The sequence below is a fragment of the Periplaneta americana genome, chromosome 6 (genome assembly GCF_040183065.1).
Source record: "Periplaneta americana isolate PAMFEO1 chromosome 6, P.americana_PAMFEO1_priV1, whole genome shotgun sequence".
Taxonomy (NCBI): Eukaryota; Metazoa; Arthropoda; class Insecta; order Blattodea; family Blattidae; genus Periplaneta; species Periplaneta americana.
In genome coordinates, this window is record NC_091122.1 from 3,300,001 (window position 1) to 3,325,719 (window position 25,719).

A 25,719-nucleotide genomic window follows, 5' to 3' on the forward strand; every position below is an offset into this window, starting at 1 on the left:
GAGCTCCACGCCCCTACTTGTGGTCTCCGTCTTCATTGCAGCTGTATACACATGTCGCCATTGTGTAAAGATGCTGGAAGCATGAAGGTTAAAAGATTGCTTCGGAATGGAAAGCTTGAGGAGTGCGGAAATGTGTTGAGCGTTTGGCAAAGGGGTAAGGAGCTGTGGGGAGCGGGGGTGCGTTCAGAAGGGTTCTTGACTGCAGGCTCCTGAAGAGCTGTACTGTGCTACCCTCTTGCATAAAAGTTGATAATTAACTTCTTGTAGCATGTTTGTCTTATAAATTACAAACCACTTTTCCAGCCCTGAGTACCAATTCTTTCCAGATGATGAGAGTAAGATATGACTCCACTCCCCAAGGCAAAGAACAGTGAGCCAAGCACAATTATCCCTACAACTTTTCTTTCTTGTTGTAAGAAATATTAAAAGACGGCACTGATACCCAGAAAATATATTCCGATTGTGATGGAAATACAGTGTGTCCCAAAAGTCATGGTGGGGTTCCAGAGGATTATATTTTTTGGATGAATAGACGTAGAAATGTAATATTGGTGACAGATGAGAATAAAACTCTCAAAATTGTTCGTCTGTAAGTTTAAGGCAATGAAGGAAACAAAAGACGGTAACAATCGAAGAAATGCAATAATTTTCATTTTTACAATAATTGATAATAATAATAATAATAGTAATAATAATAATAATAATAATAATAATAATAATAATACTTACTTACAAACGGCTTTTAAGCAATCCGGAGGTTCATTGCCGCCCTCACATAAGCCCGCCATTGGTCCCTATCCTGAGCAAGATTAATCCATTCTCTATCATCATATCCCACCTCCCTCAAATCCATTTTAATATTATCTTCCCATCTAAGTCTCGGCCTCCCCAAAGGTCTTTTTCCCTCCGGCCTCCCAACTAACACTCTATATGCATTTCTGGCTTCGCCCACACGTGCTACATGCCCTGCCCATCTCAAACGTCTGGATTTAATGTTCCTAATTATGTCAGGTGAAGAATACAATGCGTGCAGTTCTGTGTTGTGTAACTTTCTCCATTCTCCTGTAACTTCATCCCTCTTAGCCTCAAATTTTTCCTAAGCACCTTATTCTCAAACACCCTTAACCTATGTTCCTCCCTCAAAGTGAGAGTCCAAGTTTCACAACCATATAGGACAACCGGTAATATAACTGTTTTATAAATTCTAACTTTCAGATTTTTTGACAGCAGACTGGATGACAAAAGCTTCTCAACCGAATAATAATAGGCATTATTATTAGGTCTATTATTATTATTATTATTATTATTATTATTATTATTATTATTATTACTATTATTAATAATAATATAGAACATATCAGTGTTCATTTCTAATCAAGCTGTAGGATGACCCTCAGACCTACATGAGGATGTCCTTGTTGCAGGACAATCACTGTCTGCGGATCAAGATCCTGGGGGACTGCTACTACTGCGTGTCAGGTCTGCCTGAACCCCGCTCCGACCACGCGCATTGCACAGTCGAGATGGGTTTGGACATGATTGATGCCATAGCGTGAGTATGCACATGGAACACTGCAAATTCATGTTTCTGATAACCCTCTAAGCTAGAAGTTTTCAAGTTAATTTTTTCCTCCATTTCTTAAGGCGATGGATCTGTGGATGTTCCAATTCTCAAAATCTACATAATTTTTCTTTAAATTTATATTTAATTTATTGATATGTATGATATATTTGATATCAACAATTACATCCATGTAATGTGGACCTCACAATTTTGTATCCGGTGCCACAATTACATTCATTACTGATATACCTTTTGTAGACGCTCTTATAATTTAGATTCATACCTCTTACTTACATTCCCTCATTACTGTATCCTCCTCTTGCCCTTACACTCATTCTCTATAATCTCTTATTTGTCCGCATCTAAAGTGATCAGCAGACACCGGAAGTTTAGGCATTATAAATCATTAAAATAGGCAGGCAAAAAGGCATCATAAATAGCCAAAATAGGCAGGAAAAAAGGCGTTATAAATAGCTAAAATAAGGAGGAAAAAGTCATCATAAATAGCTAAAATAAGCAGGAAAAAAGGCGTCGTAAATAGCTAAAATAAGCAGGAAAAAGGCGTCATAAATAGCTAAAATAAGCAGGAAAAAAGGCGTCGTAAATAGCTAAAATAGGCAGGAAAAAAGGCATCATAAATAGCTAAAATAGGCAGAAAAAGGCGTCATAAATAGCTAAAATATGCAGGAAAAAAGGCATTATAAATAGCTAAAATAAGCAGGAAAAAAGGCGTCGTAAATAGCTAAAATAGGCAGGAAAAAAAGGCATCATAAATAGCTAAAATAAGCAGGAAAAAGGCGTCATAAATAGCTAAAATAGGCAGGAAAAAAGGGCATCATAAATGGCTAAAATAGGCAGAAAAAAGGCGTCATAAATAGCTAAAATAGGCAGGAAAAAAGGCGTCATAAATAGCTAAAATAGGCAGGAAAAAAGGCGTCATAAATAGCTAAAATATGCAGGAAAAAAGGCATCATAAATAGCTAAAATATGCAGGAAAAAAGGCATCATAAATGGCTAAAATAGGCAGGAAAAAGGCGTCATAAATAGCTAAAATAGGCAGGAAAAAAGGCGTCATAAATAGCTAAAATAGGCAGAAAAAAGGCGTCATAAATAGCTAAAATAGGCAGGAAAAAAGGCGTCATAAATAGCTAAAATAGGCAGGAAAAAAGGCGTCATAAATAGCTAAAATATGCAGGAAAAAAGGCATCATAAATGGCTAAAATAGGCAGAAAAAAGGCGTCATAAATAGCTAAAATAGGCAGGAAAAAAGGCGTCATAAATAGCTAAAATATGCAGGAAAAAAAGGCGTCATAAATAGCTAAAATAGGCAGGAAAAAAAGGCATCATAAATAGCTAAAATAGGCAGGAAAAAAGGCATTGTAAATAGCTAAAATAGGCAGGAAAAAAGGCATCATAAATAGCTAAAATATGCAGGAAAAAAGGCATCATAAATAGCTAAAATAGGCAGAAAAAAGGCGTCATAAATAGCTAAAATAGGCAGGAAAAAAGGCGTCATAAATAGCTAAAATAGGCAGGAAAAAAGGCGTCATAAATAGCTAAAATAGGCAGGAAAAAAGGCGTCATAAATAGCTAAAATATGCAGGAAAAAAGGCATCATAAATGGCTAAAATAGGCAGAAAAAAGGCGTCATAAATAGCTAAAATAGGCAGGAAAAAAGGCGTCATAAATAGCTAAAATATGCAGGAAAAAAAGGCGTCATAAATAGCTAAAATAGGAGGAAAAAAAGGCATCATAAATAGCTAAAATAGGCAGGAAAAAAGGCATTGTAAATAGCTAAAATAGGCAGGAAAAAAGGCATCATAAATAGCTAAAATATGCAGGAAAAAAGGCATCATAAATAGCTAAAATAGGCAGAAAAAAGGCGTCATAAATTGCTAAAATAGGCAGGAAAAAAGGCGTCATAAATAGCTAAAATAGGCAGGAAAGAAAGGCATCATAAATAGCTAAAATAGGCAGGAAAAAAGGCATCGTAAATAGCTAAAATAGGCAGGAAAAAAGGCATCATAAATAGCCAAAATAGGTAGGAAAAAAGGCACCATAAATAGCTAAAATAGGCAGGGAAAAGGCGTTATAAATAGCTAAAATAAGGAGGAAAAAAGGCGTTATAAATAGCTAAAATGAGGAAAAAAGGCATCATAAATAGCTAAAATAGGTAGGAAAAAAGGCGCCATAAATAGCTAAAATAGGCAGGAAAAAGGGCGTTATAAATAGCTAAAATAAGGAGGAAAAAAGGCGTTATAAATAGCTAAAATGAGGAAAAAAGGCATCATAAATAGCTAAAACAAGCAGGAAAAAAGGCGTCGTAAATAGCTAAAATAGGCAGGAAAAAAGGCATCATAAATAGCTAAAATAGGAAGGAAAAAAGGCATCATAAATAGCTGAAATAGGCAGGAAAAAAGGCATCATAAATAGCTAAAATAGGCAGGAAAAAAGGCATCATAAATAGCTAAAATAGGAAGGAAAAAAGGCATCATAAATAGCTGAAATAGGCAGGAAAAAAGGCATCATAAATAGCTGAAATAGGCAGGAAAAAAGGCATCATAAATAGCTAAAATAGGCAGGAAGAAAGGCATTATAAATAGCTAAAATAGCCAGGCAAAAAGGCATTATAAATAGCTAAAATACGCAATAAAAGGCAATTACAAAAACCTTGCACTAGACCTACAACCTTGCACTTTCCACAAAGGGATTTCGGCAGCAAGAAAAGCTTTACATAAGTCGAATGCAAATTGAGATTTTAGACTCGATGTTGCAATTACTGTTGGAAGCAAAGAAATCTTCTTCCCAGTAGCCTTGGGAAGTGCATTTTTGTGTTCGGTTGTACTGATATGTTGCGATATGAAATATTTAGCTAGCTGCAACAACGTCGCAATGAAAGCTGGAAGAAAAATAACCGTTAAAAATAACGTTAGACCCGCACTCATTGCTGCCTCGTCAAATAAACACAAGCGATAATTAAAACGCTTACTGTTATACATTTTTGCACGGCAGCACCCATTGTTGCAAAGAGAATATGAACTGACTGAAAGACAATAATATACATTCGGTGAAGTCACTTTCATTGTAGCGGTTATAGAAATAAATTAAAATATATTATACCTGTAGGAAATTTTAATAATAAATTGATAAATAATAGATAAATAATCAAATAAAGGCAAAAAAGCATTTATCTTGTAAATTAGGCATTTATATTAAAAAAGGCAGAAAAGGGCAACATAAAACTGTGACGTTTCAATCACGAAGGTATAATTCGTACAGATTTACTTTCAAAATGAAGGTAGATTTAACACATTTAAAAAGACATTCTGCCAAAGTTCTGGTCTCTGGTGATCAGTATTCCCACCTTTAAAACCTAACGACTTAATTTAAATGATATTCAAAATTGACACTTTTACAACTCCTTTCTTGATTTCCAGTTCACTTATGTCGAACACATTAATAATACTTGTTGGTAATTCTTACTACGTCACATCCAATCGAATCTATTTCTTAAGTGTATTACATTTTCTATCTCACTTATTTTCTACATGCAATTCCTTTTCCTCTTCCTGATCAGTAGGGCTAGGATTTTGATGACCTATAAATCGTTAAAAAATGTCCTAAAAACAATGTATTTATGACCTAAAAATATTTTAAAAAATCCCCTTAAAATGCCCTAAAAGTTGATCTTACATTCTAAAATTGGCTTAGTAGGAAAAGGAGTTTTGTACTGCTTCATATTTAGACTAGTAATCAAATTAAATTCTTGTACCAACATTTAAGTTTACTTAATTTTACATAATTTTTTCTAAGTGGTACACTTTCATTAATTATTTTACCTGATGTAGTTCCATATAGTCCACCACAAGGCCACTCTTATCCGGAACTAGCAGGTATAGAGGAGTCTATATTGAAGGGGTGGTTGGACTGATCCATTACATGGGGTGTACTACGTTAAAAGGGTAATATTTGTGTAGAAAACGATTAAAATATTATACAAAATAATGGGTATTAGCCACTGGCGTAGCTCGGTCGGTTAAGGCGCTTGCCTGCCGATCCGGAGTTGCGTTCGGGCGCGGGTTCGATTCCCGCTTGGGCTGATTATCTGGTTGGGTTTTTTCAGAGGTTTTCCCCAACCGTAAGGCAAATGTCAGGTAATCTATGGCGAATCCTCGGCCTCATCTCGTCAGATATATCACTATCACCAACTCCATCGACGCTAAATAACCTCGTAGTTGATACAGCGTCGTTAAATAACCAAGTAAAAAATAAAGGGTATTAACGGACAAAATATGTAGACAAAATATCAAAGGAAATAAACATTATTTTATATTAATAATGGGGATTTGTGGCCAAAATTAAATGAAAATGCCTCAAAAATGTCCGAATAACACAAAGGATGCTCCTATGAGTTGAAACAGGCAAAAAATGCAAAAAAAAAAAAAGTCCTAACAAATATGTCTTAAAACACTCAGTTTATCACATAACATATAAATACTAAAGCAGCTATGTTTCTGGCTTACTAGAAAAAAGATGCAATTTCATCAAAATCCTAGCCCTAATGATCAGTTTCAGCATCATCATTTCTTCACCCACTCTTTCCAACACAGCTTCATTTCTTATTCTGTCTGTCCATTTCACACGCTCCATTCTTCTCCATATCCACATTTCAAATGTTTCTAGTCATTTCTCTTCACTTCGTTGTAATGTCCTTGCTTCTGTCCCATACAATGCCACACTCCACACAAAGCGTTTTAGTATCTTCCTTAATTCTTCCTCCAGAGGTCTGCAGAAGATGTTTCTTTTCCTATTAAAAGCTTCCTTTGCCATTGCTTTCTTTCTTTAGAGTATTATTTTGGTTTTGAATTCTAATATTGATTTCCTCCTCCATGTTGAGTTTAAGAACGTTCCCAGATACTATTTGAAGTTGTTCATTAGCTGGTATGTTTCAGTTTGAATTTGTAGATCTGTATTGAGTAAGAACCAAAATATTTTGTTTCACTTGCACTGAACTGTACACCAGTACTATTAAATTTGTTACTTTTAAAGTGCACTGCCCTCAACTGGATTTGAACCGTTAGCCTTGTACCTGCAGGTCAGTGGTGGAGGCGACGGACGTGCAGCTCAACATGCGGGTGGGCATTCACTCGGGACGCGTCCTATGTGGGGTGCTGGGGTTGAGAAAATGGCAGTACGACGTGTGGTCCAATGACGTCACTCTGGCCAACAATATGGAGGCGGGCGGTGAGCCAGGGTAAGAGTCCAGCTTCTGATCCCAGATTGGCTGTACGCTTTTGTTATCATAAATTACTGAAAAGATATCTGAAAAGAATTTTAACTCTTCTCCGGGCAACCTATTTTTTGTTAAAAAAATTGCATGGATGGTCCATTGGACCTATATGTTATTTTAATACATTGACTTAAAAAAAAAAAGGTGAAGGTATCCCCGTAATATGCCATGAAGGCACTTGGGGGGCATGGAGGTAGAGCCCCATGCTTTCCATGACCTTGGCACTAGAATGAGGTGGTGTGGTCGGCACCACGCTCTGACCGCCTTTTACCCCCGGGAAAGACCCAGTACTCAATTATAGGAGAGTGAGTGAACCTCGGGGCCGTTCTGAAAGTTCGGCAACGAGAAAAATCCTGTCACAACTCGGGATCGAACCCCGGACCTTCCAGTTCGTAGTCAATTGCTCTACCAACTGAGTTACCCGGCCTCCAATACATTGACTTAAGGAGTAGTTTGTATGTATGTATTTATTCACACTGCAAATGGGTATATACCCGGTGGCAGTGGTAACTAATTACACTCAATAATGACAATTAATAATAAACACAACTAATAAAAACCAATAATTAATAATAATGATAAATAATAATAATAATAATAATAATAATAATAATAATAATAATAATGAGCATCCTAAATTAAATGAAGCATTATCACTTAAAATAATGTTATACTTTGATTTTACTAATATTATTAGAATAAATTTACAAATTACTAATAGTTATAATTCCTGTTGCTTGATACTCTTCAGTTTACTAACATATTCTTAATTTTCGCTAGAAATATTTTACAAATTATGAGTTGGTCAGAGAACCACATGCATGTCACGGCCTCTTGGACTGTAACTGTATATACCAGTGCCACGATAATCATGATGGCAGTGAGTGTGAATATGGCGCAAATTAAAATGCAAGCAGTATTTTTGTGTCTATATTTGTTGCAATGGGGAAGAAGAGAGAAGAGTGGCGAAACCAAAATTGTGCGTATTAAGCAAAATTATACGTAAAAAATTGAGCGACACATTACCGTAACTAAAAATTATAAATTAAAGGTTGCAAAGAAATTATATGAATTTGATGAACGTTATGTAGTTATAATGTTACACACTTTCTGTTGTCTATAGGAGGAAACCTTGGTTAAGTCTTCATCTGAAGAACCAAAACTAGATAATTAATTATGATTTAGTTTACCATTATTGACTACAAACGAAACAGATGCATTACATCTCTTCCCTACAAACAAACCTCACTAATGATTTATAATGATGGGTGAATGCAAACTTGTAGAAAAATATTAATAGGCCTATATACTAATAACTAATAATATTAACATTTTTACTATTTATTTGTCAGTTTTCTTCTTAGCATTATGGAACAGAGATATTCTACAAATTTAGTAATATTATTAGTTTGTAATTGTATTCTTCACCTGACATAATTAGGAACATTAAATCTAGACATTTGAGATGGGCAGGGCATGTAGCACGTGTGGGCGAATCAAGAAAGAAATGCATATAGTTGAGAGGTCAGAGGGAAAAAGTCCTTTAGGGAGGCCTAGACGTAGATGGGAAGATAATATTAAAATGGATTTGAGTAAGGTGGGATATGATGACAGAGACTGGATTAATCTTGCACAGGATAGGGACCGATGGCGGGCTTATGTGAGGGCGGCAATGAACTTCTGGGTTCCTTAAAAGCCAGTGAGTAAGTAATAACTAATAACATTAGTATTTTTACTATTTATTTGTCAGTTTTCTTCTTAGCATTATGGAACAGAGATATTCTACAAATTTAGTAATATTATTAGTTTGTAATTGTATTCTTCACCTGACATAATTAGGAACATTAAATCTAGACGTTTGAGATGGGCAGGGCATGTAGCATATATAGGCATATAGAGTGTTAGTTGGGAGGCCGGAGAGAAAAAGACCTTTGGGGAGGGCGAGACATAATAATAATAATAATAATAATAATAATAATAATAATAATAATAATAATAATAATAATAATAATGTTTTATTTTCGCTGGCAGAGTTAGGGCCATAAGGCCTTCTCTTCCACTCAACCAGCCTTAATCAATACAATACATATTTAAATTACGAATATTTACACTACACTTAAAAGGTTCTCCAGCAATATTCTCAAGTTTTAACGACTAGTAGACTACGTATTTATTTAAAGTTAGATAAACCTATAAGGTAAAGTAGTAGGTATGAGGATAATATTAAAATGGATTTGAGGGAGGTAGGATATGATGGTAGAGACTGGATTAATCTTGCTCAGGATAGGGACCAATGGCGGGCTTATGTGAGGGTGGCAATGAACTTCCGGGTTCCTTAAAAGCCATAAGTAAGTGTTATTTTGTAAATTATTATCAACAGAACCCAGGTTGAGTCACTAAAAATTACAAATATGATGAAATTTAACTGTAGTCTGTGTTTTATTGATATTTTAGAAAGCTGAGTGTAAATATCTCGATAGTTTTGAAAGAGTGGTACAAGCCACTGTCTGGTATTTAACAAGGTGTGCCGATGTTACAGGCGCGTTCACATCACGCAAGCGACCCTGGACTACCTTGGGGGAGAGTACGAGGTGGAGGCAGGACACGGTGCAACCAGGAACCAGTACTTGCGGGATCACAGTGTTGCCACATACTTCATCGTACCACCAGCACGACGGAGAAAGGTAACATACTCTTTCCTAGATTATCTTTTCTCCTGTTATTTTGTATTGTAGGAGAAGGGAGTATCAACTTCCCAATAGTAAATTACAGTTTTTATTTGCTTCAGGTAATAATATTATTTCTATTAAAAATAGTAACTCAAATTGAATCTTGATGCCCTTGTGCAGATCATAAGTTCACATTATGATTGCCTCAGTTTGATATCATTATGGAAATAGTATTATAATTTTAATTTCAGTTACGAAGAAAATGAGATTAATAACTGTATTACATTGTGTAACCTGAATATATATTTGAATGTAGAACCCCGTTCATCTATTTCTCATCTCTAGCTAATTTTATTTTTGTTTGTCCTTCCTTCACATTGCCATTGCTTTTCTTTCCTTTGTTGAAATTTACATATTATATTCTTTTATTACATTATTTAATTTTGTGACACATCTGTATGTGGTGCTTTGTGTGGAGTGTAGTACTGTATGGGGTAGAAACATGGACATTATGACGAAGTGAAGAGAAACGTCCAGAAGCATTTGAAATGTGGATATGGAGAAGAATGGAGCGTGTGAAATGGACAGACAGAATAAGAAGTGAAGCTGTGTTGGAAAAAGTGGGTGAAGAAAGAATGATGCTGAAACTGATCAGGAAGAGGAAAAGGAATTGGTTGGGTCACTGGCTGAGAAGAAACTGCCTACTGAAGGATGCACTGGAAGGAATGGTGAACGGGAGAAGAGTTCAGGGCAGAAGAAGATATCAGATGATAGACGACATTAAGATATATGGATCATATGAGGAGACAAAGAGGAAAGCAGAAAATAGGAAAGATTGGAGAATTGTATATGATCCTCGTTTTCTGCCAAAAGTATCTGATTATCTGCAAAAAGTGTCGTATGTAAGTTCCTTGAATTCCAGATAAATTTGTAATAATTTACATTGACAATTTTGTAACTTCACGCAATATTGGCCACGTGTTTTCGTTGTTAGTGCAAGAAAGTTGATATATTTTTTCCCCTTTTTCATTTCGCACATTTTAAAGATGAAAGTAAAGTGTCCCGGATTTTGACTTTTTAAATATGGCAACCCTAGTTTTGTCCTCTTACAAGTTACTTCTGAAAAGCCCTCTGCACAGAATTCTCGTAATGTTTGAAGTTCTAATGGATTGTAACATAAATGCTGATAGACTTATAGTGGTGTTAACGTAAGAGTATTTCCTAAGAAGTTTGGCCAAACACCTGCATAGAATTGGAATATATCAGTCCCCTAACTGCCCATTGTGCAACTTAAACCAAGAAATGGATTCGGAACACCTCAAAATCTGTGCTTCATTGGCTGGCCATGATAATATCTTTGAAAAATATTGGAGTGCAAGAGGTCAAATGACTTTATTGTCAAACGCCTGGCATTAGAAAACAACAACAAAACAACAACAACAACAACAACAACAACAACAACATTTCCTAAGAAGTTAATATATTGCCAACTGTTACCAGATATCACCAAAGCAGATGAAATCACAATCCTATATACTGAAACTCAAACATTAATACATGCACTATGTATATATTCAATTTTATTTTATTTTAGTTTATTATATATTATTTCAATGTACCGAAATACATATGATATTTCCATGCAGATATTCTGCGTCATCATATGATGAAAGAGTAATGGAACGGAGAAAAATTCTCTCCGTTCCATTACTCTTTCATCGTATGATGACGCAGAATATCTGCATGGAAATATCATATGTACTTCGGTACATTGAAATAATATATGATATGCGTAAATCACGAAGTGATTTAAGACGGCGCTTATTCCGTCGGATCCCGGCCAACTAGTCACTCATTAACGAGTGCACCTCAGCACATGTATGGACTTCGGTCCTTTGTTCATAGACATCTATGACGTAGTGCAGAGGGCGGCCACTAGAGGGAAACCAAGAGTTGGAACTCAATCAGAGACAATTCTGTCCGACGCCGGGGTTGTATCCGGTGTGGCTTAGTGGATAAAGCATCAGCACGTAGAGCTGAAAACCCGGGTTCAAATCCCGGCGCCGGAGAGAATTTTTCTCCGTTCCATTACTCTTTCATCGTTTAGTTTATTAATTTATTGGTTATTTATTTATTTGCTTACTTATTTATTTTTCATTTATTTCATTATGTATTTATTTATATTTATTTAGTTTTGATTGATTGATTGATTGATTCATTGATTAATTGATTCACTGATCTAATATGAAAATATACCTTGTCTCGCAACATAAAATTAATTTGTTTCACTATACAATTTACGATTCATGAGAGCTAACCTAAAAATTTATTTTGTTCGATGACATGAAATGATTAATACGAACTCGAAAAACCGAATACCACTTTAAAATGTATCCCATTTCTTTATTAATTATTACTATATTATTTATTATCAATTACGTTCAAATTTCAAATAACACTCACTAGTAACTTTTGTTTTGTGAATGTTGGCAGCTTCTTCAAAGGCAAACAATGCTGCCAACATATCAGTTAGTAACTGGTAGTTCTTGTATTTATCAGTACTGAAATTCGAAACGAAGTTGGCAAAATAAAATCCAATCTGGCAACTAGAAAATCACTATAATCCACTAAGGTTAAATCGTAAAACAGCGAACGCCAGTAGGGGAAGTTATCCCCACCCTCGCCGCTTGGCATCTTGCTCACCTGCTCTCTCTCTCTACTATCTGCCCTGCTTTGGTGGATCACTGCCTACCGCCTCACACGTATTTCATATTTTACAACACAATACAACCAAATTTACGTTTTTTCCTCGAACTAACGGATGTAATACAACACAACACAATACAACAACAAAATTGATGTGCATTAAACAAGGGCAAATCGTAATTCTGTCTGTACTCGAAGCTGGACATGGACACAATGAAGCTTTATCAGCGCGCGTTAACACTTATGCCACCCCTGGAGTCAACCCCTACCAAGCTAAATTCACAAGCCCGCCACTTTCTACCCACGCTGTTCGGTCATTGTCCCCCGTGCAGTTCCTTTGAACATAAATAGATTCATTTTCCCTTCTACCACCAACTCGCCTCGGTAGCCGAGAGCGTGACCAAAAAGCTTGCGTCTGTTTCGTTAGGAAGATACATGGATCGAATCTTACCCTCTGCTAAGTCATAAGGAAAAAAAAAAGAAAGACATGAAGGAAGAGGGCTGGTGAGAGAGAGAAAAAGAGACTGAGGAAGACAGGACGAAGTTCCTCTTTTGCTTCGTAGATGCCACATTCTTCACTCTTTTTGTTCCACTTTCCTCCACTAGTTGTCACCCCCACCCTAAACCCTGTAGGGCTCTGAGTTCTGCAGTCACAACTGGCCTACGTGTATGTTCATGATACAACGGAGTGGGCTATGGAAATTCAGCTCTCCTTGGCAACGGTTTTGTTGTGAATTATTTTTGTATCTTTCTGACGAGAAATAAAAACTTTCTTGAGTTTCATTTACTCAGTATATTGCATTCTAGCTACAACCCCTATTTCCACTCTTTCCCGCTAGAGTGTCTGGCGAGCTTTTAGGGGAAAAGTGGAAAGGGGTCGTGGGCGGAGCTTAGCGTTCGCCGTTTTACGATTTTACCTCCACTGACATTGTGTAGCAATAGGTTTAACCCTTAAAGTACAGAGTAAGGAGACCTGGACTGTATAGCAGAATATAACCAAATTTGGGCCTGTCGAGTATTGCAGCTGCTGTTGTTGTTTCAGGTCCGGTCAGCCCTGGGAGCGGCTCAGCGGCGGAAGCTGTCGTTCAAGAACGTGTCCAGCGTGGTGGTGCAGCTGCTGCACTCTATCAAGTACTCCATGGAGGTGCCCTTCTCCAACATCGCCACAGTGCAGCCTGGCGATCATAAGGCAAACGCTGCCCGCAAGGTAAGTGGGGTCAACACGGTGGTGGGTGTCATGGCCGTCGGCTGCAGCGGGCGGGCATCGTCTTCAAGGTAACATGTGCCGCCATTTGTAGTGCGTAGTAGAGTCAATAATTTCGTGGACTGACACTGCATTCTACACAATACAAGCACTGTCATCTACAGATGTTCTTGAGTGACTTTCCGTTTCTTTATACAGTGAAACCTCTCTTTACGGACACCCCCAAGATACGGACACTCCTCATATACGGACAGATTTTTATGTCCCAACTCAAAAAATATAGAAATAATGATAAATTTAACTCTCGTTTACAGACGCTCTCAGACACGGACACGGACAGCTGTTTCACAGTCCTAAAGCTTGCTCTACCTCCTGACTGCGGACAGAACTTGGATTTCAAGACCTAATGTGTTACAAAAATGGAAAATTTAGTTTTGAGAACTGTACAGAAATTTCTTAACATGAAAGAAGACAATAAGGGTCTCGTAGGCTACCACTACCCCTTGTTAGTTGGTAGCAGGTGGATAAACAAAGTCATAAAATTTAATCTGTCGGGTGGGTTTCCGCGATCGTGAAATTGTATTCGACACATGATAGGGTTAGTAGGTTTATTCTCTTCACTTCAATCAGTTGTTCTGTTTCGAGAGACATGGCACCTGAACGTAAAGGTTAAGTTGAAAACTGTAAATTACAATACTGCATAACTGTAGACGTAAAATAAAATTGTATGGCACAGTACTGTATTTTCCTTTTTCGGTCTTATCTACTGTAGTTCAAAGTTACAAAGAATTTACTGCAGTATACTGTATTTAGAATTAAACTGCATTAATACATTTCATTTAAAGCGTGAAGGGATACATAATGCATATTATAAATTTACTGGTAGATTAGGGAGCCTCCCTCCCAATAAAGGACACCTCCCACATGCGGACAGATTGTTACGTCCTATCCGTAAATGAGAGGTTTTACTGTATACGTGATTGTGTTAGCTTACATGAAGTGCTTTAAGATATAATATACAGGGTGAACCATAAGTAATGACATTAATTTCCGGGGTTATTCTTTTAGATATTTCAAAGAAAAAAGTTCAATACAATTTTGCTCGGTTTTGCTTCCTTTCTGAAAGAAAAATTGTTTTATAAGAAACATTTCACAGCGTGTTTTGGGAAAGCCATTGATTTAATTCCCAATATTCTCAGTCAACTTAAGAGAGCAATGTATTATGATGATAAATGATGTCCACACCTCTGGAGTAACGGCTAGCACTTCTAGCCGCGAAACCAGGTGGCCCAGGTTCGATTCCCGGTCGGGGCAAGTTACCTGGTTGAGGTTTTTTTCGGCGTTTTCCCTCAACCCAATATGAGCAAATGCTGGGTAACTTTCGGTGCTGGACCCCGGACTCATTTCACCGGCATTATCACCTTCATCTCATTCAGACGCTAAATAACATAAGATGTTGATAAAGAGTCGTAAAATAACCTACTAGAAAAAAAAAAGATAATAAATGATTGAAAGAATTTTAGTTTTGTCGTGTAAATTTGCAGAAATTTGATCTGAAGAAATGTAACTTTTTGTTCCGAAAAGGAATTTTAAAATGTTACTTTTCTTCGGATCAAATTTCTGCACATTTAAAGGACAAAACTAAAATTATTTCAATAATTTATTATCATAATACATTGCTCTCTTAAATTGACTGAGCATATTGGGAATTCAGTCATTGGCTTTCCAAAACTCACTATGAAATATTTAATATAAAACAATTTTTTTCTCGAAAAGGAAGCAAAAACGAGCAAAATTGTATTAAACTTTTTTGTTTGAAATATCTCAAAGAGTAACCCCTTGAAATTAATGACATTACTTATGGATCACCCTATATATAATATAACATAATACAATATTTAATGGCTGTCAATAGATTCTTACACAAGTTTCTAGCAATGTGAAAATGTTAAATTATAAGAAAACCTTAAAATTAAAAATTAATAAATTCAAATTATACAAATAATTGGAATTAAGAAATTTTATAGTGAATTGTAGTTAGGTTGGATTTATACCAAAATAGATTGGGAATAACGAAGATCGTAAAAAACTGAACACAGATTGAAATTATACTAAAAATTGGGAACTACAAAAGTACGTCTAAATTATTTAAAAGAAATTGGAACTTCCGCAGACTACAATGAATTACATATCAGTACATAAACACAACTCATCTATAACACAATAACAGGGTGATTCACGAGGATTTACCGTCACTTGCAGAGCTTATTTCCGAAGACATTCTGAGCAAAAAATGTGTTGTGAATTCCATAGTTGCTTCGTACAGAATTTTTTTTTTTTTTTCCATTTTTAACTACAAAATTACATTTTTCTTACGCATTTATCACAAAATAAATTGTTATAAATCACGCTGGGGAGTGGAGGGTGATATCTAAAATGCAATTAAGCCTGGTTTCAGACTTCCCCCTCAATATCTAAATTGACGTCTTTTTTCTTTAAATTGAATTCAATTTAAATAATTTGTTATTTAGACTGGGAACTTTTGAAATGAAAGCCCTGTATATATTGCGTTTTGGTCAGTTTTATAGACGTGGACAAATTATTAGCAAAATTGAAGATTTCTACAATATATTTTTACAAAATATGATTCTTCAATTTAGACTACAGTTGATATTTTTGCGTATTTCCAAATTATTAGCAAAACTGAAGGTTTTTATTATATATTTTTACAAAATTCGATTCTTCAATTTGGAATACAGTTCACATTTGGGATATTTTCAAATTATTAGCAAAATTGAAGATTTGTATTGTATATTTTTAGAAAATTTAACTCTTCAATTTGGACTACATTGGATATTTTTGCGTATTTCCAAATTATTAGCAAAACTGAAGGTTTTTATTATATATTTTTACAAAATTCGATTCTTCAATTTGGAATACAGTTGACATTTGGGATATTTTCAAATTATTAGCAAAATTGAAGATGTGTATTGTATATTTTTAGAAAATTTAACTCTTCAATTTGGACTAGAATTGGATATTTTTGCATATTTACAAATTATTAGCAAAACTGAAAGTTTTTATTATATATTTTTACAAAATTCGATTCTTCAATTTGGAATACAGTTGACATTTTGGATATTTTCAAATTATTAGCAAAACTGAAGATTTTTATTTTATAGTTTTACAAAATTTGACTCTTCAATTTAGACTGTAGTTGACATTTTTGCTAATTTATAAATTATTGGCAAAATTGAAGATTTTTACAATATATTTTTACAAAATATGATTCTTCAATTTAGACTACAGTTCACATTTTTGCGTATTTCCAAATTATTAGCATAATTGAAGATTTGTATTGTATATTTTTAGAAAATTTAACTCTTCAATTTGGACTGCATTGGATATTTTTGCATATTTATAAATTATTAGCAAAATTGAAGATTTTTACAATATATTTTTACAAAATATGATTCTTCAATTTAGACTACAGTTGACATTTTTGCGTATTTCCAAATTATTAGCATAATTGAAGATTTGTATTGTATATTTTTAGAAAATTTAACTCTTCAATTTGGACTAGAATTGGATATTTTTGCATATTTACAAATTATTAGCAAAACTGAAGGTTTTTATTATATATTTTTACAAAATTCGATTCTTCAATTTGGAATACAGTTGACATTTGGGATATTTTCAAATTATTAGCAAAATTGAAGATGTGTATTGTATATTTTTAGAAAATTTAACTCTTCAATTTGGACTAGAATTGGATATTTTTGCATATTTACAAATTATTAGCAAAACTGAAAGTTTTTATTATATATTTTTACAAAATTCGATTCTTCAATTTGGAATACAGTTGACATTTTGGATATTTTCAAATTATAGCAAAACTGAAGATTTTTATTTTATAGTTTTACAAAATTTGACTCTTCAATTTAGACTGTAGTTGACATTTTTGCTAATTTATAAATTATTGGCAAAATTGAAGATTTTTACAATATATTTTTACAAAGTATGATTCTTCAATTTAGACTACAGTTCACATTTTTGCGTATTTCCAAATTATTAGCATAATTGAAGATTTGTATTGTATATTTTTAGAAAATTTAACTCTTCAATTTGGACTACATTGGATATTTTTGCATATTTATAAATTATTAGCAAAATTGAAGATTTTTACAATATATTTTTACAAAATATGATTCTTCAATTTAGACTACAGTTGACATTTTTGCGTATTTCCAAATTATTAGCATAATTGAAGATTTGTATTGTATATTTTTAGAAAATTTAACTCTTCAATTTGGACTGCATTGGATATTTTTGCATATTTATAAATTATTAGCAAAATTGAAGATTTTTACAATATATTTTTACAAAATATGATTCTTCAATTTAGACTACAGTTGACATTTTTGCGTATTTCCAAATTATTAGCATAATTGAAGATTTGTATTGTATATTTTTAGAAAATTTAACTCTTCAATTTGGACTAGAATTGGATATTTTTGCATATTTACAAATTATTAGCAAAACTGAAGGTTTTTATTATATATTTTTACAAAATTCGATTCTTCAATTTGGAATACAGTTGACATTTGGGATATTTTCAAATTATTAGCAAAATTGAAGATGTGTATTGTATATTTTTAGAAAATTTAACTCTTCAATTTGGACTAGAATTGGATATTTTTGCATATTTACAAATTATTAGCAAAACTGAAAGTTTTTATTATATATTTTTACAAAATTCGATTCTTCAATTTGGAATACAGTTGACATTTTGGATATTTTCAAATTATAGCAAAACTGAAGATTTTTATTTTATAGTTTTACAAAATTTGACTCTTCAATTTAGACTGTAGTTGACATTTTTGCTAATTTATAAATTATTGGCAAAATTGAAGATTTTTACAATATATTTTTACAAAATATGATTCTTCAATTTAGACTACAGTTCACATTTTTGCGTATTTCCAAATTATTAGCATAATTGAAGATTTGTATTGTATATTTTTAGAAAATTTAACTCTTCAATTTGGACTACATTGGATATTTTTGCATATTTATAAATTATTAGCAAAATTGAAGATTTTTACAATATATTTTTACAAAATATGATTCTTCAATTTAGACTACAGTTGACATTTTTGCGTATTTCCAAATTATTAGCATAATTGAAGATTTGTATTGTATATTTTTAGAAAATTTAACTCTTCAATTTGGACTAGAATTGGATATTTTTGCATATTTACAAATTATTAGCAAAACTGAAGGTTTTTATTATATATTTTTACAAAATTCGATTCTTCAATTTGGAATACAGTTGACATTTGGGATATTTTCAAATTATTAGCAAAATTGAAGATGTGTATTGTATATTTTTAGAAAATTTAACTCTTCAATTTGGACTAGAATTGGATATTTTTGCATATTTACAAATTATTAGCAAAACTGAAAGTTTTTATTATATATTTTTACAAAATTCGATTCTTCAATTTGGAATACAGTTGACATTTTGGATATTTTCAAATTATAGCAAAACTGAAGATTTTTATTTTATAGTTTTACAAAATTTGACTCTTCAATTTAGACTGTAGTTGACATTTTTGCTAATTTATAAATTATTGGCAAAATTGAAGATTTTTACAATATATTTTTACAAAATATGATTCTTCAATTTAGACTACAGTTCACATTTTTGCGTATTTCCAAATTATTAGCATAATTGAAGATTTGTATTGTATATTTTTAGAAAATTTAACTCTTCAATTTGGACTACATTGGATATTTTTGCATATTTATAAATTATTAGCAAAATTGAAGATTTTTACAATATATTTTTACAAAATATGATTCTTCAATTTAGACTACAGTTGACATTTTTGCGTATTTCCAAATTATTAGCATAATTGAAGATTTGTATTGTATATTTTTAGAAAATTTAACTCTTCAATTTGGACTAGAATTGGATATTTTTGCATATTTACAAATTATTAGCAAAACTGAAAGTTTTTATTATATATTTTTACAAAATTCGATTCTTCAATTTGGAATACAGTTGACATTTTGGATATTTTCAAATTATTAGCAAAACTGAAGATTTTTATTTTATAGTTTTACAAAATTTGACTCTTCAATTTGGACTGTAGTTGACATTTTTGCTAATTTATAAATTATTAGCAAAATTGAAGATTTTTATTATATATTTTTACAAACTTTAACTCTTCAATTTAAACTAAAGTTGACATTTTTGCATATTTCTGTCTATTGTAATGTTAGAAATATGCAAAATTGTCAACCATAATCTAAATTGAAAAGTCAAATTTTGTGAACAGCATTATCATAAAAATCGTCAATTTTGTTAATAATTCGTCCACGTCTGTAGTTAATTGCAATATTGTCGGTAGTCATGTAGGTGAATGCGCGCGCATATAAGGAACAGAGTATTCCTGTGTTTCGTTTTCTGTCATTGTACTGAGTTCGATCATGGCTGATCGCACACACAAAGACGTAACCACAAGGAAATCGCTCCTTACTTTTGTTGATACTGCAGGTTATTCGATTTCCCAGGCTGCGAGGAGGATCGACTGTGAGAATGCAGCTCTGGTTGCAGAAGCAGCCAGGAGTCGTCACCAGTCTGTTTCTGCCATTAGAACTGATTCTCATTCTGATTCTCATTTCCTTGGACCTTCTCGAACAGCTCTGCAGTGTTTAAAAGATGTAGGACTCTTGACTCACATAGCAGCAAAGAAAGAACACCTAAAGACGATCATAGGTTATTTTGTCTCGCGTTTGGAGAGGAAAATGCCAATCGCAACTGGAATAGAGTTATATTCTCAGATGAGATGACATTTTCTTCTACACGTGAGGTAGCCCAATACAACAAAAAATACGTGGTTAAGCAGTTTCGCTGAGACCATATTTTTGTGTCTTGTTGGGGCTGGATGTCTCGTGATGGTCTAGGTGTTTTGTGGATGCTGGACGAAACACTGACCAGGAACATTCTTAAACACGTCATGCTTCCCTCTGTGAGGATGCATTATCCAGACGAAGTCATTGATTTCGTACAGGATAATCATCCTGTCCATACATCCAATGCGGTTTCATATTGGTTTGCTAAGGTGGTGGACTGGCCTCCCTGTTCACCCGATTTGAATCCCATTGAAAATGTATGGGCAGAGGCGAAAAAAAACAAATGGAATCGAGTTGGCCTGCAAATCAACGGAGGACAAAGGACACCTTGTGGGCTCAAATTCAAGAAGTCTGGGATACAATATTGATACAATTCAAAATTTGATTTCATCCATGGCTCAAATTGAGGCAAGTGATATGGGCTGAGGGGTAACGTAGCTGTTATTGGAAGTATTGTTTTAGTCCACACCTGTGCAGTAACTGTCAGCGCGTCTGGCCGCAAAACCAGGTGGCCCGGGTTCGAATCCCGGATGGGGCAAGTTACCTGGTTGAGGTTTTTCCGGGGTTTTCCCTCAACCCAATACGAGCAAATGCTGGGTAACTTTCGGTGCTGGACCCCGGACTCATTTCACCGGCATTATCACCTTCATTTTATTCAGACGCTAAATAACCTGGATGTTGATACAGCGTCGTAAAATAACCCAATAAAATAAAAATAAAAAGTATTGTTTTTTATGTGAGAGTATTTATTTTTGTTGGGATATGTTCCTTCATTATTTATTTTCATTACATGAAAGAAAGAGTCGACCTGGTTGGCGAGTTGGTATAGCGCTGGCCTTCTATGCCCAAGGTTGCGGGTTCGATCCCGGGCCAGGTCGGTGGCATTTGAGTGTGCTTAAATGCGACAGGCTCATGTCAGTAGATTTACTGGCATGTAAAAGAACTCCTGCGGGACAAAATTCCGGCACATCCGGCGATGCTGATATAACCTCGGCAGTTGCGAGCGTCGTTAAATAAAACATAACATTTTTGAAAGAAAGAAGAAAGATTATTTTTCGTTTTTGTGTGTGCACATCAATGCTACAACTCACATGTGATTTAAATGCAAAAAAACAGACGATAAGTGGCATGGTAAAGATTTTTTGTTAAAAAGTAAGTAAATAAAAATAAGAATGAGGCAGGATTCGATCCTGTGATCTTGCAATTAGTGCACTAGCACTTAAAACCGTTCATCCACAACAGTAGGTCGAATCTTTCTTTATGTGTATGTTATGCATAATGTTGATGCTTGACACCCACCGCAAAGAATCTAAGGAAAACATAAAACATTCTAGTATGAATGTAGCTTTATATGAGTGCGTCCGGGGTCTGTTCATCGCCACTTAGTTTCTCGAATCTTTCCATTTTTTTGTCTTAGCATGTACAGCTTGGAAGCAACATATATATTTGCTTGTTGTACCCCAATTGCCATTGAAAAGTCCCATTACTACTATATATACAGGGGGTTTAAAAAAAAGTGGCATACTTTTACAGAAGGTAGCATAGATCGAAACTAGGAAAAAAAGAAGTTCCTGTCAACATGTGTTCAGAAACAAATGTCTGTTGAGATATGGCCCATGCTGTATTGTGGCCTATGATCGTCATTCGTTTAAAAAAAACAAAACAATAGTGCATGTTTTGAGAGTGGATAACATCCCTCAACAGAAGTAAACAGAGAATGTAGCAGTAAACAAAGGTCCAGGATAGTACGGAGTCTATCATTTTACTTGTGTTAGTAAGTACGTACAGTATTCAGTGGTGTAGGTTGTCTTTCTGTTCATGCACGATGGGGCACCACCCCATTATTTACATCTCGTATGCCAATACCAATACCTAATCCAGAGTTTTAATGGACAATGGATTGGTCGAGCATAGCCTCCCCGATCACCTGACTTATATCCTTTGGAATTCTGGGGACATTTAAAGACATTGCTGTATGCCAAACCCATCGACAAATTACAAATGTTACAGGAGCATGTATACAATGTATGTGAGCAAAGCCAACAATGGCCAGGTTCGTAAGTCACAAGAGTTCGTGAGTTACTGAGAAGAAGGGCTGAAGCATGTGTAACAATGCGTGGTAACCACATAGACCACCTTCTGTAGTGTGTACATAACAGACAAGTGAATATCGTAGGCCATGTTACAGCATGGCTCATATCTTAACCGATATTTTTTTCCAGACACATGTTTATAGGAACTTTTTTTTCTAGTTTCGACCGATGTTATCTCCTGTAAAAATACGCGACACTTTTTTTAAACACCCTGTATATTGTTTTTAAATTTTTGTTCAAAATTCAGTTTAGGTAGAAAAATTGTAAGGATTTGGTCCTTCTGGCCTTACAGTCCTGTATTATAATAATAGTTTTTTAAACCGTATTTATATATTTTTGTATCTTTCGTTAGATAGTCATTTTTGTATAAGGTCATTAAATTCTATAGCCTTGAGCCACCTTTCAGCGAGGTTTGTTGTCCCACAGTGGTACCAGTTTCTGGTTTTTGATGTGAAGAATTCGGTGATACCCATTTCAATGGCTTCCAAATTTTGAAAAGTTCTTCCGCGCAGAAACAAACTCCCTGTGAATCACACCTTCCAAATTCCACCAGACACAAAACATTACTTCGGAGACGAACTGATTTTGTTTGACGACGACTTTGTCAGACTGACGGGGATCGAGCCACTGTTCTGAGGTGTCAGAGTTGTGGTAATATATCCATTTATCATCACATGTGACAATTGTCCTGATAAATCTATCATCCATGGGATTAGCGATAAGCTGACGACAGAGATCCACTCTGCGTTGAGCCTGTTCGGGTGTCAGTTCATGACGTACAGATCTACAACTTCTGTATGATTTTCTAAGTGCTGTAATGTGACGATGTATTGTATCTTTTGAAGCACCAAGTTGCTATGACAACCTACAGTACAAGTATTTTTTTTTTTTTTTGGATTTTCGTACAAAACTCTGCGTGTATTCTCAATATTCCATACTTTACGTCTTCTAGGACGTTGTAAATCTTTAATATATTCTTCTCCAGTGTTGGAACGATGGTTCCACTAACGACACCTTCACCCTCGACTTCACATATTCTTTGAGCTGGGGAAGCAACTTTATAATCTTATTTTCAGTAGTGCTTAGAAGAACTGCAGTAATCTCAAACTTTATCACCTTCAGTTTATATTCTTTGTATTAACAATTGACGACTGTTATGCTCACAATACGCAATAATGACTGTAGCGTCCTGTAAATTGAGCTTCCCAAGTAAACGAAATCTTTAGAATCTTACAAAATGCCAAAATTAAAAAACTGACATTACCTGTGAGACAAACTAATACAAATGTTAAATTTAGGAAGAAGACTTACTCTGATTCCCGAGATTGTTCGAGATGTGTGTGAACCATTGTATAGTATTCAATGACTTCTGAAATGGTACAAGTGCGCCTTGTGTTTTGACATTACCGGTACTTTGAAGATATCCAGGATATCATATCTGCTTCAACGGTGTTAACAGTTCACAGAATTATTGACCATACTATGTAAATGCATGTGTATCAAGATCTCCATAAGGACCATGTGTAGAACTACTTCACATCTCCAGTATTGCCACCCGTACAAAAGTTGTGAGACTCCTGTAAAGAGGAGAAAGAACTCACTCAAGAAGTTCTCTTTACTACCATTTTTCCCAGCAGTCCGTCATGAAATGACTGTGTTGTATTGTGTAGCAAACTATTATTTCTTGTCTGTAGAGTAAATGCTCCATAATGTAAGAAAAACCCTCCCTGGTTGTTAAGTGATAATTTTTTTTTTATTATTATTTCCGAAGTTCTCGAATTGTGCTCAGAACATGCCACTGTTCCTTTAAAGAGACATGAAAATATTAAATTTATATTTATTTTTATTTTATTTTGCTAATACTTGTAACATAAATATAGTAGGGGAGAGTCAGGTAGTATCGGACATCGGGTAATATCGGACAGTGAGTTTCTTTCATCTACCACACGATGATAGTACCTGATTGACATGGTTACGTTTCTGTGATGTCGCATAGAGAAATGTAACATGTCATTCAGGTACTACCATATGGTGGTAGATGAAAGAAACGCACTGTCCGATACTACCCGACTCTCCGCTAAATAAAGATACAATTTTATACATCTTGATTACACAACTTTTAACACTATCACTTCGAAATATGTATCACAAGACTTTCTTGTGTTAAATTCTGTCGTACTTGGTTTACATGTTTCGACCTTTTATGGGTAATCCTCAGAACTGGTCGTTATTGATCTTGGCGGCTCTTGTTTTGTTTCCTGTGAGGGTGTGTTCGTGTGGTGTAATGTAGAGTCAAATGTAGTGTTCTGAAATTGAGTTGTGTGTTGAGAATTTCATTGGGGTGTGTTTTACTAAACAGACTAGAACAATATGAAATATACAGACACACAAAAACACACCCCAATGAAATTCTCAACACACACACTCTTTGACTCTACATTACACCACACGAACACACCCTCACAGGAAACAAAACAAGATTCGCCATCGTACCTGGTTTACATGTTTTGACCTATTATGGGTCATCCTCAGAACTGATCGTTGTTGGTCTTGGCACCTCTTGTTTTGTTTAATGTGACGGTGTGTTCGTGTGGTGTAATGTAGAGTCAAAGAGTGTGTGTGTTCTGAAATTGGGTTGCGTGTTAATTTCATTGGGGTGTGTTTTTGTGTGTGTGTATATTTCATATTGTTCTAGTGTGTTTAGTCAAACACACCCCAATGAAATTCTCAACACACAACTCAATTTCAGAACACACACACTCTTTGTCTCTACATTACACCACACGAACACACCCTCACAGGAAACAAAACAAGATTCGCCAAGACCAATAACGACCAGTTCTGAGGATGACCCATAAAAGGTCGAATCATGTAAACCAGGTACTATAGAATTTAACACAAGAAAGTCATATAATACATATTCCGAAATAAAATTTTAGCTCACCTCTGAAAGAGTAGAACTCGTGCTCAGGGATGGATTCCTGATGTGATTTTATTTGTAGCGCAGTTACAATTTCTATGCAGATATTGAAGCATATAGTCCACACCTGTGGAGTAACAGTCAGCGCGTCTGGCTGCGAAACCAGGTGACCTGTGTTCGATTCCCATTCGGGGCAAGTTACCTGGTTGAGGTTTTTTCCGGGATTTTCCCTCAACCCAACATGAGCAAATGCTAGGTAACTTTCGGTGCTGGACCCCGGACTCATTTCACCGGCATTATCACCTTCATTTCATTCAGACACTAAATAACCTAGATGTTGATACAGCGTCGT

The 25,719-nt window shown here is 34.7% G+C and overlaps 1 protein-coding gene across 5 annotated transcripts in view; it reads left to right on the forward strand.

Annotated features, from left to right (window-relative positions):
* rut (adenylate cyclase rutabaga) overlaps window positions 1–25,719 on the forward strand; it is a 681,419-nt gene that overhangs the window by 533,852 nt on the left and 121,848 nt on the right. For all 5 annotated transcript variants that reach the window (XM_069827313.1, XM_069827316.1, XM_069827315.1 and 2 more), the window contains exons 8-11: window positions 1,425–1,552; window positions 6,660–6,818; window positions 9,394–9,538; window positions 13,272–13,436. In XM_069827313.1, coding sequence (XP_069683414.1) covers window positions 1,425–1,552; window positions 6,660–6,818; window positions 9,394–9,538; window positions 13,272–13,436 — 597 coding nt within the window. The remainder of the gene's footprint in view (window positions 1–1,424; window positions 1,553–6,659; window positions 6,819–9,393; window positions 9,539–13,271; window positions 13,437–25,719) is intronic.